This window comes from Camelus bactrianus, chromosome 22, assembly GCF_048773025.1.
Source record: "Camelus bactrianus isolate YW-2024 breed Bactrian camel chromosome 22, ASM4877302v1, whole genome shotgun sequence".
Classification (NCBI taxonomy): domain Eukaryota; kingdom Metazoa; phylum Chordata; class Mammalia; order Artiodactyla; family Camelidae; genus Camelus; species Camelus bactrianus.
In genome coordinates, this window is record NC_133560.1 from 20,589,230 (window position 1) to 20,607,789 (window position 18,560).

At 59.1% G+C, this 18,560-nt stretch overlaps 2 protein-coding genes across 2 annotated transcripts in view; both read left to right on the forward strand.

Annotated features, from left to right (window-relative positions):
• ELL (elongation factor for RNA polymerase II) overlaps window positions 1–10,060 on the forward strand; it is a 67,168-nt gene extending 57,108 nt beyond the window's left edge. The window contains exons 7-12 of the mRNA XM_074350397.1: window positions 2,360–2,456; window positions 3,677–4,151; window positions 7,431–7,497; window positions 7,737–7,908; window positions 9,002–9,046; window positions 9,789–10,060. Of these exons, the coding sequence (XP_074206498.1) occupies window positions 2,360–2,456; window positions 3,677–4,151; window positions 7,431–7,497; window positions 7,737–7,908; window positions 9,002–9,046; window positions 9,789–9,905 (973 nt within the window). The 3' untranslated portion in view covers window positions 9,906–10,060. The remainder of the gene's footprint in view (window positions 1–2,359; window positions 2,457–3,676; window positions 4,152–7,430; window positions 7,498–7,736; window positions 7,909–9,001; window positions 9,047–9,788) is intronic.
• A 5,112-nt stretch (window positions 10,061–15,172) lies between these two features.
• Window positions 15,173–18,495, forward strand: ISYNA1 (inositol-3-phosphate synthase 1). The gene is made up of 11 exons (XM_074350398.1): window positions 15,173–15,320; window positions 15,430–15,558; window positions 15,704–15,865; window positions 16,234–16,366; window positions 16,459–16,652; window positions 16,869–17,018; window positions 17,098–17,313; window positions 17,424–17,588; window positions 17,678–17,791; window positions 17,865–18,082; window positions 18,193–18,495. The coding sequence occupies exons 2-11, from the start codon at window positions 15,439–15,441 to the stop codon at window positions 18,392–18,394; spliced, it is 1,674 nt and encodes a 557-aa protein (XP_074206499.1). The 5' UTR covers window positions 15,173–15,320; window positions 15,430–15,438; the 3' UTR covers window positions 18,395–18,495.
• Window positions 18,496–18,560: the final 65 nt, after the last annotated feature.

The following is an 18,560-nucleotide window of genomic DNA, read 5'->3' on the forward strand; positions in this document are numbered from 1 at the left end:
AGCCACCACCTCTATCTAGTTCTAAAGCATTCACCCAGAAATGAAACCCCGCATTAGCCATCACTCCCCATCCCCCTCTCCTAGCCTCTGGCAATGACTAATCTGCTTCCTGTCTCGATGGATTTGCCTGTTTTGGACATTTCATATAAATAGGATCACGCACTATGTGACCTTCTGTGTCTGGCTTTTTTCATTCGATACTATGCTTCCAAGTTTCATCCATGTTGTAGCACTTGTCAGAGCTTCATTCCTTCTCATGGCCGGGTAGTGTTCTGTTGTGTGTGGGTGTACCACGTTTTGTTCATTCATTTATCTGTTAGTAGACAATTGGATTGTTCCCAAACTTTTTGTGATTATGAATAGTGCTGCCACGACCACTTGTGGACGAGGACACACATATAACCGACACAGGTTTTCTCAGTTCCCTCAAATATATACTGAGGAGTGGAATTGCTAAGCCAAATGGTAATTCTGTGTTTAACTTTTTGAGGAGCTGCCAAACTCTTTCCCTCAGTGGCTGCACCATTTTACATTCCCACCAGCAATGCACAAATGTTTCAGTGTCTCCACATCCTCGCCAACACTTACTTTCCATTTTTTTTTTAAATTCTGTCCATCCCAGCAGGTGTGAACTGGTAGCTTATTGTGGTTTTGATTTGTGTTTCCTTGGATGAATAATGACATTGAGCATCTTTTTATGCGCTTATTGGCTATTCATTTATCTGTATTGAAGAAGTGGGTATTTAAGTTCTTTGTCTTTCTGAGACTATTAAGGCTGGTGTTTTTCTTGTGGATTTGAAGTTTTCATCCCCTTACAGAGTCTCTCTTTCCTTTCAAATGCATTTTCCTGTCTATTTTGGGGTCTGACACTTGTTGCCTGGAAACCCAGGTGCAGCCTTTTCATGACTTTGCTGTAGGCAGCTCAGCCTGCTCAGGAGGACCACTGAGGTGTCTGAATCTCCCATGGGCCCCTCTGTTTCTTCTTCTCCTGAGGCCACATCTCTGTCCATCTCATTGTCTAGGTGTGGCCTGAGCAGCCTCCTGGCCATCTGGAGAAGGCCTGGGCTCCTTCACTTCTGAACATACTGTGGGCTCCCTTCCCCGCTGCCCTACAGCAGAGCAGGGCTGGGCGGAGATGGCCTGGCAGGAACTCCTTCGCTGAGGGCCCTGAGGCTCCTACCCCAGGCCCCTGGGCTCTGCTGCTCGGGACTTGGATTTCTTGGATCCTATAGGCCGGTCACCACTAGCACTTCTGCTTTCATTGTTGAATGTCATTGCTTCCCCTTTGTCTTTTATGCCTTTTTAGTGGGGGCTTGAAAGAGAGTGGCCTTAAACAACTGTCCTTGGCCTTTTGTCTTTAACCGTAAGCTCTGGGTGTTTCCAGTGGCTGGATGGCAGACTTGCCCTGCCTGCCCTCGGCCTCGTGGATCAGGCACTTTTCCTGTGGCTATTCTTAAATTTCAGGCCACTGTGGAGGGGACAGCAGTAGTAGTCTGGGGTGCGGCTGTTGATCAGGGAGGTGGGCTCTGCTTGTCACTGGTTAAAACAGCGCAGACATAGCCCCAGACCTCATCTCAGCTTCCCTACAGGGCAAGGAGGGCCCTCAGCACCATGCGCATCTGCCTGGGCTCCTGGAAGACTCGCAGCCTGGGTGCTGGGAGTGCAAGAAGTGGATCGGAGAGGGCCCCCGAGCCAGGGTGACTGTCCGGGCCTCCGTTTGCCCGTCAAGCATTGGGGGTGTCTCTTCCCTTGTCTCTGGCTACATTGTTGTGCTCAGGTCCCTGTGGGCTGGTGGCCACCCCTGCCATCCTCAAAGAGGTGCCATGGCCTGGGCTCCCAGGAAGATGGGTGCTGAATCTGGGAGTTCCTCCTACTGCAGGCCAAGTCATCTAGTCTCTTACGCCTTCTCTGTTTCTGCAGTGAGCATTATTTGGATGAACAGTTGTTTTTAAGCGTCAGGACCTGCACCCCAGTACCCCCAGTTCCCCTGGGGACACAGCACGGATCTTGAGTGTCTGCCCAATTCTACGTGGGTCCCTGGTCTCCATGGTAATGAGAGTCTAGATGAGTGGATGATCATCTGACCCTTCTCTCGGCATAGGACACCCAGTGGGAGAGTCTGGAAGTGAGGCTGAGGCCTTGACTGTAGAGTGGCTGTGAATGATCCCAGTGCTCAGACTGCTCTCTGCCTGCCAGGCCCTGGTGTACCTGTCACACTCAACCCTGCCCTGGTTCAGCAGGGAGCAGGCTCTCCCCGAATTGCTGGGCCTGAGTGGGACAGCATGGTGTCGATGCAGAGACAGGTGGGCCTCAGTGTGTCCCATGGAGCCCCCCAACCTACCTTCCTTCTCCTTTGCAGGAAGCTGTGCCAGCCACAGAGCACAGGCAGCCTCCCTGGAGACCTTGCTGCCAGCAGCCCTCCAGGCGAGCATGGGAGCTCAGCCTCACCCCCTCAGGTAGGAGCGGCAGGCGTGGCTGTGACGGCACAATGGTGGGGAGGGCGGCGGGTCTCACCCCGAGTCCATAGACCTGACCTGACCTTGATGCTTGGGGAGCCTGTTGGGCTTCAGCTCAGAGCTGACAAGTTTTCTTGAATGAGTGAGCGGCTGGCTTCCCCTAGGCTGGGATACCTGTGCGTAGTGTGGCCGAGGGAGGGCCTGCCACTGCAGCACAGAGCTTTGTGCTTTCTCTGTAGGGTGGGCACTCCTGCCTCCCAGGGCTCTTGTAAAGTCAAGTGTATGGCTGTAGCCGGCTGGTGTCCAGTGGAGCCCCGTGAGCAGTAGTCACTGCCATGTTAGTCAGTAGTCGGGAAGGGCATTCAGGGGGTTCTCATTGGTGGGGGCTTGATCTTCAGCAAACCCTCCCCTCACTGTTTCTTGAGCTTTTTGGTGAAACCTGTCCCCACTCACCTGCGTGCTCTGACTTGTGAGTCCCACGTCTCTGGCCCTTACTTAGCCTGCCCTCTCTTCTCTTCTCTTCTGCCCTGGAGGCACCCAGGCCAGGTCCATGGCCCTGAAGCCTTCCTGTGCATGCTGTGGCTGTGGGGACATCATGGAGGACGGAAGGCCTCATTTCACTCGTGTCCCCCCTGCTACCCTCGGCCTGGGCCACCTGCTCCAACCTTGCCTCTGTTCCTGTGGTCTGGCCTTGCTTCACAGGCTTCACTCCTCTCATCTGTGAAATGGGGATGAGGCCCACACCGTGTAACAGGGTTGCCATGGGGATCCAGGTAGTCAGGGCCCTGGAGGTGATGGTCCTGGCCTGTGGAGCTGCCCTGTTTCACTCAGACTTGGTTCTGTCACTGTTTCCCATCGTGTGAGGAAGATGCTGAGCACAGTGATGTTTTAGACTAGTTCCCAGAGGTGGCCCTTATGGGCTGGAACCAGGTCCACTGATGACCTGGCCACCCTTCCTCTGTTCTCGTGGCCTTTGGGCCCAGCTGAGCCTCCTGCAGGCCCATGTTGCCGAGTGCTGGGCATCCTGGGCCTGGTGGGCCTGGCTGGTATTTGTGCGCCCCCGTGTGGTCGCCAAGGGCCTTGCATGCGGTCCCTGGGTTTCCTCGGAGCCTGTGGCCTTGCTAGGCTCAGGATTAGCCTCTAGCTGCCCAGCCTCTCCCCTGGAAACACCAGAAATTCTGGGCACAGGCGCTCCTTTGAAATGGTCTCTTCTTTTTCAGAAACGTCCGCAGCCTCCTGATTTCATCGACCCTCTGGCTAACAAGAAACCCAGGGTATCACACTTCACCCAGAGACCTCAGCCTGCAGTCAACGGAAAGCTGAGTGCACCCCACAGCCGTGAGGCCCTGCTGCCCACCCCGGGCCCACTGGCTGGCACGGACGCCCACCTGCCCCTGCGGCTGGAGCCCCCACGGGCCCACGACCCCCTGGCCGACGTCAGCAACGACCTGGGCCACAGTGGCCGGGACTGTGAGCGTGGGGAAGCAGCCACCTCAGCCCATACTGCACGCCTCAGCCTGCCCCTGCTGACGGACTGTGCCCAGCCCAGCAGGCCCCACGGCAGCTCCTTGCACGGCAAGTCCAAGAAGAAGAGCAAGAAGCACAAAGACAAGGAGAGGGCGGCTGAGGACAGGCACCGGGTCCGGACCCCAGACCATATGCCAGGTCCCCTTGGAGCCCCACCAGTTGCCCCAGGTAGGTGTTGAGAGGCAGGCCTATGGGCAGGGAGCTCTGCCAAAGGGTGTCACTGGGAGCCTAAGTGCTGGCCCTATGCCCACTCTTACTCCACAGAGTGCTGAGGGGCCACACCATGAGTCCCCACTTTGGCTCATCCTGCACATTAGGCCCCTTTGCACCCAGTGTCCTCACACTGGCTCGTCTGAATGCCCTGGCGTTGTTGTTCCCGGAGCCTCCTGCAGTCCTGCTGTGTGCCAGGCCAGTTCTCAGGGCCAGGGGCTCAGAGCCTGACAGATGGCTCATGCGAGGGGACAACACCCAGGGAGAGGAACAAGCTCCAGGCCGCAGTTCTAGCTGCAGGGAGATCTCAGACACTGAGAGGGAGCCAGACAGGGCTGGGACTCAGGGAAGGCGGTGGGGAACAGGGCCTGGCAGGGAGGAGGGCGGGCAGTCCCTGGATCACCATGGACCTGCTAAGCAAACATTTTAACCAGTGGAGAAAGGGTTTGGGAGGTGGGACCACAAGGAGTGGGGGAGACTGTCCATAGAACAGCAGGCGGTAAGAGCCAGAACAAGGTCTTGTAGCCTGTGGGAAAGCTTCTGGCAGTTGAGAGACCTGGGATCACAGCAGTGAGATGAGGGGTGCAAGGCTGGCGGGGGCCGTGTGCTGAGCAGGGAAATCTCGGGGGGGCCTAGGGCACTAGGGAGGCACATGGATGGGCAGGGATGGTGGTGGAGGCAGGGTCATTACCCCAGAGCCAGTGCCGCTGAGTTTATAGCCGCAGGCACCTGAGCTGAGCACCCTTTGTGGCTGCTGTCAACCCAAAAAATAATTTATGAGGCTTCAAATAAGAGAATAGTTTATTTGGAGTCTTAAGAATTATGATTTGGGCGACATACATTCAGGTAGCCCTGAAAGAGTGTTTCAAGGAAGAGAGTCAGGCTTATAAAGATAAAAAGCCACAAGTTTGTTAAATGTCACCTGGTGAGAATGGTGATCGACTCTGTCACAAGTCGGAAAATATTCTTTCAGGTTAGGGATCTGAGAAGTCGGCGGGGTGTCACGAGTTTCTGGAATATCACTTCATCAGGTCAGAAGGTCAAGATTCCATCCAGGTGGAGACGTACTTAAGTCACATTTCCTTAATGGTTTCCTGGCTCCACTTTAGAGAGTCCTCTTAGGAATACTGACTCCATTTTGATTTTCTGTTCGTGTGATTTAATCTAATCAACCTGTCAACAGGTATGCAGCCACACCAGCTATGTGGGGTGGCGGCTGTAGCTTCAGTCCTGGGGCAGCCCGGGCCATGTCACCTGCTACAGCTTTTAGTTGGTTTCTTCAGGAGGGTCCCCAGCAGGGGGCATTCCTGGATCAAGGGTGGAGCCACTTTCTCCTTAAGGCTTTTTAGTTTGTCACTCAGCTGTCCTCCAGAAAGGCTATGCCAGCACCTCCTTTTGTGGTCCTGGAACTGTGGGGTTGTTCGGGTGGAGACAGACATTTCTGTTTCTTCAGTCCCCTGGGTTCCCTCAGCCCTGCTGCGCACTAGGCTTCCCAGTGCCTGTGGATGGGCTGACAAGGAGAAGGCTGCCTGGTCCCGTGAGCAAATGCCCCGTCCTCCAGGTCCCGCCCAGGGAGGTAGGCCCTGAGCATCCGGGCAGCTTATTCTATCCCAAACAGCGGAAGATCCCACGTGCTCCAGGCAGGGTTCTGAGAAGGAGGCCTGTGGGGCTGGGCATCAGATGGAACCAGGAAGATGCCACCTTGGCCGGCCCCACGCACAGGTCTCGGTTGGCTTCAGATCCTGTCCCGTGTGCATCGGCCCCAGGCTGAAGTGAGAAAGTAAGGTTTAGGGTCAGGCAGACCAGGAAGTAGATGCCCCAAGAAAAAGGAAAAGGACAACTGAGGCACTAGCAGCCGAGTCTGGTGCCAGGTGATCCATCTTAACCCATGTCACTCGGGCAGCTCGACTGGCAATGATAACAGGTGGGCGTAGAGCCCCTCCCCCCTCCAGGCACCCACCTGACCCCACCACTGCCACTGAGGCCTCTTCCTGGGTGGGGGATATGCGCAGGAAGGAGCCACCCACCTCCCTTTAACAGCGACAGTGTTCTCTGCGCACTCCCCCGGACTCCTGGAGAGGGGTCTAGGTCAGTACCTGAGGGGGCTTCCTAGCCCTGTGTCCCGTGGGGCAGAGGGACAGGCATCAGTTTAACCCACCCTTTTGCATGGCACTGTCCCCCTAGTCTGGCCCTGCTGTCCCAGCCCTGCCTTGTGATCACCTTGACCTTGACAGATGCAGCAGCCTTCACCTGTCGGGCAGGTGGCTTTGCTCAGCCTATCCATGGCCCCCACTCGAGCCTCTCAAGGGCCCCCTCTGGCCATCCTCATCCCTCTGTGCTGCAGGCCCACTCCTGGGTTTTATGCCCACCCTTGTACCTGCCCGCGACTCTTGCTCAGGCCATGGACCCCTCTGATGGCCGAAGGGTGCCTTCCTGGGCAGGCTGGCATGCTGGGTGGGGGACTTGGGCTCAGCCAGACCGAGCTCAGGCCCACTGACCCCTGTGTGGAGACAGGCACCCAGACTTGGGCCCTGCAGGGTGAACTCTCAGGCATGTTCTTGCGCCCCCTGCCCTGGGGAGGCACAGGAGAAGCCAGTGGAGGGGACAAAGTGGGGCAGGAATCAGCTCAGCTGCTGCAGGGATGACAGAGTGATGTGATGGCCTCCTGTAGCCAGTGCTGGGGCAGGAGCACGTGTGGCTCAGACCCGGGACCAGAGCCCACAGGGCCTTCGACTCCCATCAGCAGAGAGAGGCATGGGCAGGAGCCAGGGCTTTCCCTGCAGCTACTTGTCTTTGTCATATAGAGCTGGAGACTGGGATGTCCTAGGGACTCGGCCAGGGGTCACTGGTTTTCAGCTTAGTGACCTTTTCCATGATGTTAGTGGAGGCAGCCAAGGCTCTGGATGGGTCAAGCTCTGGACAAGGCTTTGGCCCTAAGATTAACCCATCCTTTTGGGTCCTTGCTGAAAAAGTGCCCACGGTGCTGTCTGGCCCTCTGCGCTCTACACGGCTGTGCTTTGGAGACATGCCATGCCGGCTCACCACCTCTCCCTTGGGCTGAAGGTACTGCCGGCTCCGGCGGGACCTCCTGAGGTGGCCAGACGGCCCTTGGCAGCGCTCACACCTCCTGGCTTCCGCTGTGTGGCCTCAGCAATCCCTCTCCATGGCCTGCAGACAGCAGGGCAGGAAACCTGCAAATCTCGCCGTGGACTCAAGAGCTGTGTTTGCTCTTTGTAGGTTTAAACGGGACCTGTAGCAGCTCAAGTGTCCCCACGTCCACCTCGGAGACGCCCGACTACTTGCTGTGAGTACTTCCCTTGCCGCTGTTCTCACCAGAGGCTTCAGCCCCTCCCCACCCCTGCACTGCAGGTTAGAGGCACAGCTGACCTGTGTCCCTGTGTGAGTTCCCAACTGCCTGGTCTGTGCCAGGTCAGGGCCGTTTTCCTGGGTGGGGCCGGCCACCTGGCCATGGGTATTTCCAGGGTCTCTGCAGCAGTACCCCTGAGCCCTGCCAGCCCCTCTCTCCTGTCCCCCCCCCCCCAGAAAATATGCCACCATCTCCTCCTCGGAGCAGCGCCAGAGCTACAAGAACGACTTCAACGCCGAGTATAGCGAGTACCGAGACCTGCACGCCCGCATCGAGCAGATCACGCGGCGCTTCACACAGCTCGACGCCCAGCTCCGGCAGCTCTCCCAGGGCTCCGAGGAGTACGAGGTAGCGGTGGAACCCCTGCTCATGGCCCTCTGCCCCTGCCATCAGATGGCTCTGCCGGATGCTGGCATCCTTGGACACATTACGTTGTAGCCCCTGTTTCCCACTCTGTGTGATTGTGGCCTGTCCCTTGGACTCAACCTCCCCAGCAGTGAGGCGGGTCATGACCGACTCCCCAGGGGGAGATGACCTGTGGGGGCAGGGGTGGTGTTCCAAGCAGCAGAGATGGCCGGGGAACAGTAGGCTGAGGTGTATGGGTCCACCTCCAAGAGCACCTGGGGTCCTCTCTGCAGCCTGCTAACCTGCATCACAGGAGAATCCTTGGCTCCCAGGAGGAAGAACAGGGCCAGGCCGCGTCCCCTGGCCCATCAGTGCTGTTACAGCCATAGGGGAATGTGGGAGGGAATAGATGGTCCCTGTGGTCCCCCCACCCCCAACCCTTTCCTCTGGCCTTGGGCACATGGGCTCCTCAAGCCATCCCATGTGGGAACTCACTGCAGGGGGTTTAGTCACTATCCCTGGGACACCGGCCTCCTCCTTGTGCCACCCTTCAGAGCTGATTATCTGCCTGCAGGGCCAGCCCTGAGTAGTCAGGGTATCAGGGTCTGTCTCCCCTGATGGAGGCTACTTTGATTTCCAGAGGAGATGGCTTGTGATTGGAGGCGTAATGGGTTTCGAAGGGTCTAAGGCAAGCCCCCAGACACTCCCCAGCATTCCCCTGTGCCCTGAGGTGGTCAGGGGGCCTCTGTGCTTGCCCTTGAACTTTGGACAGGCCAGCTGGGTGGGAGGGAAGGAGGCCATCCTGCCTGCTCTTTGCCTCCTTCCGTGGCTCTGACCAGCCTATCCCTCCCACTGTGTGGCCTCGTGCTTGTCCCTGAGGCTGGGCCCTGCCCCTCGCTCCCCGGGTCCAGCTTCCTCCCCCTGCCCTGTTCATCCCCCAGCTGCCCCTCCCCTGTACTGCCTCGCACCATCACGCCATGCTGAGGCCATTGTCCCTGAGCAGGCACAGGTCACAGGTTATCAGGGAGAAGGGGCCACTCATTTGGGGTGTCTTGCAGGTAAAGTATTGTTCGCTTTCTCTTTTGTTTTTCTCCAGACTACTCGTGGGCAGATTTTGCAGGAATATAGAAAAATCAAAAAGGTGAGTCTCCATCCCATTGTGGGGGGTAGGTTGGGGGTGGTCAGAAGAAGCTGTTTCAAGGTAAGTAACACCAGAGTCTGGGAGAGGAGGGAGAGAGGGAGGAAGGGCCTAACCCGGCTGGTCTCAGGCCCTCAGAGTAGCCCCTGCCTGTATTTACAGCTGAGGAGCTGGGTTGTCCCGTGAGCTTTGGCACAGCCCCTCACCAGACACCCCTGCACCCCTCCAGCTCTCCCATTGCTTGGTGGGTGCAGCCCAGGCCCTTTCCAACTCCCTCAAAGGCTCCAGGGGAGGAACCAAAATTCCCCACCCCCAGCCTGGCCCTATCTGAGTCTTTAGCTGCTAGTCTGGGAGGAATGCCCAGCCTCCTGGGCTCAGGCTGTCTCTTTAGGGGCACCGAGCCCCCAGCCTCAGGCTTCCCTACCATCTCCTGTGATGTGGTTCCAGGACATCAGCTCTTGTTCCTGAAGGCCATGTGGTTGGCCACGTGTGCGCTCCTGTGCACTGGGGCGGTTCCCTGCCAGCCAGGCCCCAGCCCATCCTGAAGCTTCATGACCTATCTTGCCTCTGGCTCTCACCCTGGCCCTGACCTGCTTCCTAGGGTGGAGCCCAGGGTCAGAGCAGGGGTCCCTGTCCTGGCATGGAGGGCTCTGGCCTGCAAGCAGGGGGAGTGGGAACCTGGGGCAGCCAAGTGGGGCTTGAGGTTCAGTTTGGGCTCTGAGCCGTGTCCACCACTCTCTTACAGACCAACACCAACTACAGCCAGGAGAAGCACCGCTGTGAGTACCTGCACAGCAAGCTGGCCCACATAAAGAGGCTCATCGCCGAGTACGACCAGCGGCAGCTGCAGGCCTGGCCTTAGCCCGAGGCCACCGGGCAGGAGGTCCCATCGGCCAGCCAGGCCAGCTGGCCTCACCCGGCTGACTGTTCTGAATGGTGGGGGAGCTGGGGGCGAGGGGGAGCTGAAGATGAGGAAAAAAGAGATTTATTTAAAAAAATAAACATGAGGAAGACACATTCATCTGAGCCAGAAGCGCCGGCTTTCCGGGGAGCCCCTGCCGCCCTGGTGCCCACAGGTCACACAGATCCAGGTGGGGTATCTGGCTCCCCCAGGCCCCACACCTCCTGAGCAGCCCCCCGGCCTAGGACGGGCTCCCCAAGGAGCCCACCTCCTCGCCAGCCCAAGGGGCATCAACTTCCTGTCAGTGAAAGACTCCGAGGCCAGCCTGCCTGGCCTTTTCTAGTTTTATACAAAGACAGCCACTTTTAGCTACTGCTTATGAGACTTGAGTCTATTTTTGTACAAAAGAGAAAGCATCTTTTTTCTAAACCTGTGCCTCCCCTCCTTGGATGTCCAGGGTCTAGACGCTGCCCTGTGTCCTTTCTACAGTATTAACAGACGCCCTCAGAAAGTTCGGCGTCGTTCCTGCAAGCTCTGAGGAGAACCCATGGTGGGGTGGGGGAGCCTCTCCCTGGCTGGTCTCCCGCGGACACCGCCTCTCCCTCCCAAGCAGAGGCTCTGCTCTAAGGGGGCGGGCAAGGCGACGCGACCCCTATAGCTCTATTTCGAAAACTCCAGTTGGCCTGGGAGCAGCTGCTGGGAGCCACCAGGCCCCCCTGCTATTTCAGGCCCTCAGCTGTCCGGGGGTCACGGGGAGTTTTCTGTGCTTGTAGCTCATGCTCTGCAGCAACAGTGTCAGATGTTTTTTTTTTTTTTGATCGTCTTCTCAATTTTCCCCTTTGCTGCTGCTCTTCATTTCGCACTGTTGAGACCCAGTGGTCTCCATGCTGTTGACCTCGCTCCGCCCCTCAGCCCACTCATGGGTCCTGGGGTCGTCTTTGCAGAGCCACTGCAGGGTTTGCACTCAGGGAGGGGCTAGGGGTTGGTGGAGCCAGGGGGACCCCCAAGAGTGAGCTCAGAAAAGGCGCCTGATCTATCCACCCTGGGGACGCAGGCCTGCAGACACCCCAATTGCTGCTTAGTCACTGTGCCTAGTCTGATGTCCCCCAAAGTGTCGGGGGGAGGTGCGTGTGTTTGTGTGTGTGTGTGAGGGGCCCCGCCAGGGTGTACTGGGGTCTGAGGCATGCGTTCATGTGAATTCAGGGCCACGTTCAGCGAAGCCACGACTGGGGAAGGTGGTAGAGGTGGTTGCGACCCACAGCCCAGGAGTCACAGATGGGGAGGGGGGTTGCTTCCACCAACTGTAGTGAGGCAGGGAGAGCAGAACTGCTCACTCAGACACGTCTTTTTCTAAGCTGTGGGGGTGTCTCCTAATTGCTTCCCAAAGAGCAGGCGCGCCTGCAGTGTGCCCACCCACCCCAGAGTCTCCACGGGACCCCTGGGGTGCCTGGAGTGCCAAGGAAGCTCATCCTTTATGTTTCAATAGCTGTTGTGTTGTTTTTCATCTGGGGAAGGGCTGAGCAGACCCTGGAAGCCGAGTTCTGCAGACAGCCATCTTGTACCCGGCTGGACCTGCAGACTTGGTGAAACGGGATGGTTGTCGGAGGCCACACCGTGGAGGCCGACCTGCCTGCCCTCTGCCCCCGGATCCAGTTCAAGGGACTCTCAGTTGAATTTCCTTCTTCTTCTTGTTTTTTTGTTGTTGTTTTTCTCCTTTTAAGGAATTTTGAAGCTAAGAAATGTTTTGTGCTTTGGGGGTTGATGGACAAAAGTTCTAGCTGATTAAATATGGTCTAACTTATTGATACTGTGTTTTTTTTTTCTTTTAATATTGTACTGTGGAGAAAAACTGTTTTGAGCCATGGAGTTGGTGTTTACAAGAACTTTTCACTTTTGCCAAAATGTTACAATTGAAAGGCATCTGCATCTTTGGTTTCCTAGTATTTTCTTAAAAGATCTAGTGTCCTTTTTGTACACTTAACAGGTGAATGCTGATTTTTTTCAACCTACAATAAATTTCACTGAACTGAACCTATCAGCCCAAGCTGGGTGTGCGTATGTCAGTCCCCAGAGGTGGGGGTTGGTTCTGTGTGGGGGTGGGCAGGAGTCCGGAGGCAACCTGGCCCTGGGGCGACCACAGTAACGAGTGGAGGGGGGTGCATAGGCTGGTACTGGGCAGAGAAGGCGTCCTGGGCAGGCTGCCAGAGCCACTGCCCAGGAGTGAGTCCAGCAGGTGGAGGGCTAACCTGAGGTCGAGGGCCCTGCAGGTGCCAGAGCAGGAGGCCAGACCGCCAGGTCATAGGGAGGAAATGTCTGAGATGGTGGGGACAGCGGGGAGCCATGACTGGTGTGTGAGCAGGGTAGGCCCTCCCCACCTCATGAATAGGGTAGGCTGAGCCAGGCAGGGAGATCCCCGGGTCCCTGGCAGCACCAAAGCCCCCAGTAGTGGGGCCACATGGGACCAAGGGAGTGCCCTTATTTTGGGTAACTGAGCTGTGACTGACTGATGAAAATGGTGAGTAACGGCACTATTAGGTAATTCCTCCCAGGCTGGAATGCTGGGGGTAAGGGTCCCTGTGGCCCCCGTGGGGACAGGAACACTGAGGCCCAGTGGAGCCCCACAGACCCAGGACACCAGTTGGGATGCCTGTCCTTGCCCCTTGTTCCGAAGGCAGGGGGCAGGTTCTACCCTCCAAGGACATGGTAGGGGGATGTTTATTTTAGGAAGGAAAAACAGACAAAGAATAAGACCAGGATTAAAGGGGTCCAGGGGTCAGGGACAGTGGGTCTTAGCCTCTCCAGTGGCCCTGCTGGCCAGCGGCCTTGGCCTGAGTTCTGAGGCGGCCCAGGAATCTGAGGGGCGCGGGAGGTGAGGTCAGCCAGGCCCTGCGGGCCAGAATGTACCCTGCTCCCTGGGCGGCCTGGCCACGCCGTTCTAACGGGATAACATCTCTGTCCCTACACCCTGGGGCCTAGGGCCGACACCTGCCTCCTTCAGCCTCGTCACGCCTCAGCCTTGCCCTGCCCACCAGCCCCCTGCCAGGCTTGCCCGCAGCACCCTCGTCATTGGGCCCTTAGTGCACCATGGCCACAGGCCGTTCCCTGACCATCCTTCCTGAGCTGAGGACACCAAAAGTCTAGCCCCCAGGGGGCCCAGAAGGGTCTTCTCGCCCTCATGACCTGCACCGTGGCCAAGGGGCTCTGTGTTGCCCACCAGCCCCTGCCATTTGCTGGACAATGTCCTCCTGCCACCACCTGGGTCCCACCAGCCCTCTGTGCACCAGGCTCAGTCTGGGCACTGGCACTCAGCAGTGACTGAGAAAGCTCTGCCCCTGCCCTTGGGAGCCTGCAGTCTCATGGGTATGGGGGTCCCTGGTCACTCATGGACCACCTGCAGGCAGCACACTCACGCTGTGTCACACCCCCAGACAGTCCCTACTGTCCCCTTACAGCTCCAACTGACTGCTTGGCATAGAAGCAAGCAGAAGCCATGTCTCTCCCCGCTGCCCCAGCACTGCCCCTCCAGGGAGCCTGCCTGGGCCCGCTCTGTCTCTGCCCCACACCACCTTCCTGCCAGTACCTCTCACAGGCTGCCCTGTGAATGCTGGGGTTCCCCAGGGCTGGGTCTTTGGAGATTTTTCTGTACACATTCCTGTGATGTCACATGTGGCCTGGAGGCGCCAGCTCCCTCAGATTCTCCAACACCAATTGGACATCCAACAGTTCACTTCCCAGGTCTGGCATCAGACCCCACATGTTATGGGGCTCAGGGCCCCATTTCAGACACCAACCACAAAGTCTCTGGCCACCCATACTTCTGACCATTCAGCTATAAATTGGGAGTTCCTTTACCCCCTTGGAGGTTTGGTAATTTGCTAGAATGGCCCTCAGTGCTTAGGAAAACACTTCAATCACCAAATGGAGGCAATGCAGAGGCCAGGGTGTAGGGGATGGCACGAGGCTGCCAGGACGACTCCAGGTATGCCACCCTCCCAGCACCTCCATGTGTTCACCCAAACCCCATTGTTTAGGGGTTTTTAGCAGAGGTTTCAGCACATAGACAGGATTGAGTAAATCACTGGCCCCTATGAATAAACTCAATCTCAAGCCAGGAACTGGGGACAAAACTCAAATATTTATTATACCATAATCCCCATCCCCAGCCCTGAAGTTCTGCCCTGGTCCCCAAACTGCCTCCCTCCCCCTCACACCCATCCCCTTTTCATATGCCCTAGAAACCACTCCCCTAGGTTTTTTCCCAGGCAGCTCTTCATATCTTTGATAAGAGATGTCTTCATATCTCAAGACCCCTTCCAGCACCCACCTCCTCCAGGCAGTCTGCCCTGCCCAACCCTGCCTCTTAGGTCCCCAGTCCACTTTTGACTTCCCCACTCTAGAGCCCCTTGAGGGCAAAGCCTAGACCAGAAGCCCCCACCCCCCAAGGCCAGGCCCTGACCATGTTTCCTGCGAATGATCCCAACTATTCACCTTTTGGGTCAGCTCCAGTGGTGGAAACTTTCCAGCCGGAGGAGGCCGCTTGTTTTGGAAAGTTCCTGGGGGAGCCGCCCCCGCCCGCCTGCCGGGTTCCCACGCTCCTTTATCACTGGCGCTTAGAGGGGCTCAGTGCTGTGCAGGCTTAGCTCCTCCCCAGCTGGCTGCCTCTGCCCTGCCCACCCCCTTCCCTCCCTTCCCCAGCGAACAGCCTCCTCCACCCCAACTCCAGCCTGGCCCTATCAAGCCCTCCTGCTACAAGTGGGGAAACCTAGGCCTCGCAGCCCCCTAATCCCTGAGTGAGCCCTGTCGGGAGTGGGGGTGTGCCCGGAGGGCGCTGCTGCACTGAAAGGGGGAGGGGGAGGCAGCCTGGGCTGGAGGAGTGTCTAGCGTTGAAATACGAATCCTGGCTTAGTCTTCTGCTTCAGCGTCCCGTGCCTCAGTTTCTCCAGAGACCCCCCACTCCTCAAAGGCCCAGCCTCCTTTCCTAGCTCCACTTCCTGCCTTGAGGCTGGGGCCTGGCGCTCACTTGCAGCCTTCAAGTCCTCTTTCGCAAACGGGGATACGCTGCCGAGGGCCCTAACCGCCTGTGGTGCGAAGTGAATCACGCGCGCCGAGCTCGGGCCGGGGGTCTGCAACCCACGTGATTGCCTGGCCGCAAGAGACCGGGCGGGGGCCAGATATCCGCGAAGGCTCAGGACAGCAGGGCCTCGAACCCAAGCCCAAGACCGGTGAGCGCCCTCCCCCCTGCTCCGGGGACCGCCCCTCCTCCCGGGCGCGGGCGGGGCGAGGGGCGGGGCGGGGGTGGGGCCGCGGCTCTTTTCTCTGGAGTTCGCGCGCCCGGAGCCCTAGCCGTCCGCCGCTGTCTCAGCCGACTCCGCGCTGGTGAGTGCCGCCTGGGAGAGGTGCAGTCTTCCCGGGGACCGACCGAAGTCGGCTTGGCCCGGCCAGCCCTCAGGTCCCCGCTGACCTCTTGGCAACCTCGTGCCTCCAGCTCGCCGCGATGGAGGCCGCAGCCGAGTTCGTGGTCGAGAGCCCCGACGTAGTCTACAGCCCCGAGGCCATCGAGGCGCAATACGAGTACAGGACGACGTGCGTCAGCCGCGAGGGCGGCGTCCTCAAGGTAGGCGAGGGACCAAGTGGACCGTGGGGCTGGGGGAACCAGGGAGGCGGGAGGGAGCGGCAATTGCCCAACGTCTGCGACGCCCTCCCTGCAGAGAGGGGGGAGGGGCCTGTGGTCCCCAGCTCACCGCGGCGCCTGCCCCCAGGTGCACCCCACGTCCACGCGCTTCACCTTCCGGACCTCCCGGCAAGTGCCCCGACTCGGGGTCATGCTCGTCGGCTGGGGCGGGAACAACGGCTCCACGCTGACCGCTGCCGTGCTGGCCAACCGACTGCGCCTGTCCTGGCCCACGCGCACCGGCCGCAAGGTGGGAGGTCCGGCGGGGCTCGGTGGAAGAGAGGGCCTCGCAGGAATCCACGCGGGGAGGGGCTCAACGGAGGAGAGGGTCCGCAGGGGGCGGGGCTCCTGTCTGCGGGCGGGCTCCTGGGAGGGGCTTCCATGGGGAGGCGGGGACTCCTTAGGGGTCTTACGGGGGCGGAGCCTAAGGTGTGGGGGAACTTCTAGATGGGACCTATGGAGGAGCTGCTTCCTGTCCTGGCTTGGAGCACTCTGCTGAAGAGCCTTTAACAGTAAGGCGGAGTTTGAGGGTGCCGGGCCGGGGCCCTTGCCGGCTCGTAGCCCTCCCCATGTCACACCCACCCTTCACTTGGCCCCATCTTCCGCACCGCTCCCCAGGAAGCCAACTACTACGGCTCGCTGACGCAGGCGGGCACCGTTAGCTTGGGCCTGGACGCCGAGGGCCAGGAGGTGTTCGTGCCCTTCAACGCGCTGCTGCCAATGGTGGCGCCCGACGACCTGGTGTTCGACGGTGGGCGGGGCCCTGGGCCGGGGGTAGGGTGGGAGGCGGGGCATGGAGGGGCCCAGGCAGCGGGCCGGGCCGAGCTTGAGGGTCCCCTCTAGGCTGGGACATATCGTCGCTGAACCTGGCGGAGGCTATGCGGCGCGCGCAGGTACTGGACTGGGGGCTGCAGGAGCAGCTGTGGCCGCACATGGAGGCCCTGCACCCACGGCCTTCTGTCTACATCCCGGAGTTCATCGCAGCTAACCAGAGTGCGCGCGCCGACAACCTCATTCAGGGCACACGCGCACAGCAGGTGCTGCCCCTCCCTACACCCCTTTTATCCCCTGCCACTTGTTCTCCCCCGCCATTTTTGTCCCCCCGGCCACCTGTTCTCCCGTCTTTGTCCCCATGCTCCCATCCCGTGGGTTCAGGCCCTACTTTGCACTTAGGCAACTGAATAGCCCAGGCTTTCACAGGTCGGGGGAGCCTGTACAACCTCCCTCTTCTGTCCTCTTCCCCCAACCCCCAGCTGGAGCAGATCCGTAGTGACATCCGTGACTTCCGGTCCAGCGCCGGGCTGGACAAAGTCATCGTGCTGTGGACAGCAAACACGGAGCGCTTCTGTGAAGTGGTCCCGGGCCTTAATGACACTGCTGAGAACCTGCTGCGCACTATCCAGGTGGGTGCGCCCAGTGATGGGGTTGGGTGGGGTCAGGGCCAGCCCCCAAGCTGCGCTGACTGCCCGCCTGTTCCTGCAGCTGGGTCTGGAGGTGTCGCCCTCCACGCTCTTTGCCGTGGCCAGCATCTTGGAGGGCTGTGCCTTCCTCAATGGGTCCCCACAGAACACGCTGGTGCCTGGTGCTCTCGAGCTGGCGTGGCAGCGCCGCGTCTTTGTGGGTGGAGACGACTTTAAGTCAGGCCAGACCAAAGTCAAGTCTGTGCTCGTTGATTTCCTTATCGGCTCCGGCCTCAAGGTGCGTGGACTTGGGGGGCTGCTCAGCTCAGGATGGGGGTCCTGGGCCACGAGGGCTGGGCTTGTGCATTGCAGAGTCTGCAGCTGCTACAGGTCCTCTTGTCCCCCCAGACCATGTCCATCGTGAGCTATAACCATTTGGGCAACAACGACGGGCAGAACCTGTCGGCGCCGCCACAATTCCGGTCTAAGGAGGTGTCCAAGAGCAGTGTGGTGGACGACATGGTGCAGAGCAACCCAGTGCTCTACGCGCCCTGCGAGGAGCCAGACCACTGCGTGCGTGGGGCGCAGGCGCGGCAGGAGGGGTGGGAGGCGTCCCCAACACAGAAAGGCAGGGACCTGTGTGACTTCATGCTGTCCCCCAGGTGGTCATCAAGTACGTGCCATACGTGGGTGACAGCAAGCGCGCACTGGATGAGTACACATCGGAGCTGATGCTAGGCGGTACCAACACACTGGTGCTGCACAACACGTGCGAGGTGCGGGGCAAGAAGGGACAGGAGTGGGGCTGCCCACCAGCCTGGCCCAGCTCCTGACTCGTTGGCCCTGCAGGACTCACTCCTGGCCGCGCCCATCATGCTGGACCTGGCTCTGCTGACTGAACTATGCCAGCGGGTGACCTTCTGCACCGACGTCGACCCAGAGCCGCAGAGCTTCCACCCGGTGCTGTCACTACTGGGCTTCCTCTTCAAGGCGCCGCTTGTGCCGCCGGGCAGCCCTGTGGTCAACGCGCTCTTCCGCCAGCGCAGCTGCATTGAGAACATCCTCAGGTGTGCCCCGGCCTTGGGGATCCCCATCCATGGCCCAGATGTCCACTGGCAGGGCTGCGCAGGGCACTAGTCTTGGGGTCTGGCCCTGCTGAGCCCTGACCCTCCCCCAGGGCCTGCGTGGGGCTCCCGCCACAGAACCACATGCTTCTGGAGCACAAGATGGAGCGCCCTGGCCTCAAGCGAGTTGGGCTTGTGGCCACTGCCTGCCCTGTTCCTTGCAAGAAAGGATCAGCACCAACCGCCCCCAACGGCTGTACTGGTGACGCCAATGGGCACTCGCAGGCTGAGGCACCCCAGATGCCCACCACCTAAGGCCAAGGCCATACAACTTCCCCATATCTCCTGCCCCCTTTGCTCCTCAGGACCCGACCCTTCCAGGCCTCCCAAAGACAATAAAGTCAGTGCCACTATCAGCCATGCCTGTGGATTCTTAGCGCCTGCGACCTAACCCTACCCCCACAACTCTAGCCCCATCTGT

Excerpts from the sequence above, each read along its gene's own strand:
- ISYNA1 (XM_074350398.1), top strand. The coding sequence starts at position 15,439 with ATGGAGGCCGCAGCCGAGTTCGTGGTCGAGAGCCCCGACGTAGTCTAC. Across the intron at positions 17,314-17,423 it reads TTATCGGCTCCGGCCTCAAG|ACCATGTCCATCGTGAGCTA; the intron begins GTGCGTGGACTT and ends TTGTCCCCCCAG. Across the intron at positions 17,792-17,864 it reads TGCTGCACAACACGTGCGAG|GACTCACTCCTGGCCGCGCC; the intron begins GTGCGGGGCAAG and ends TTGGCCCTGCAG.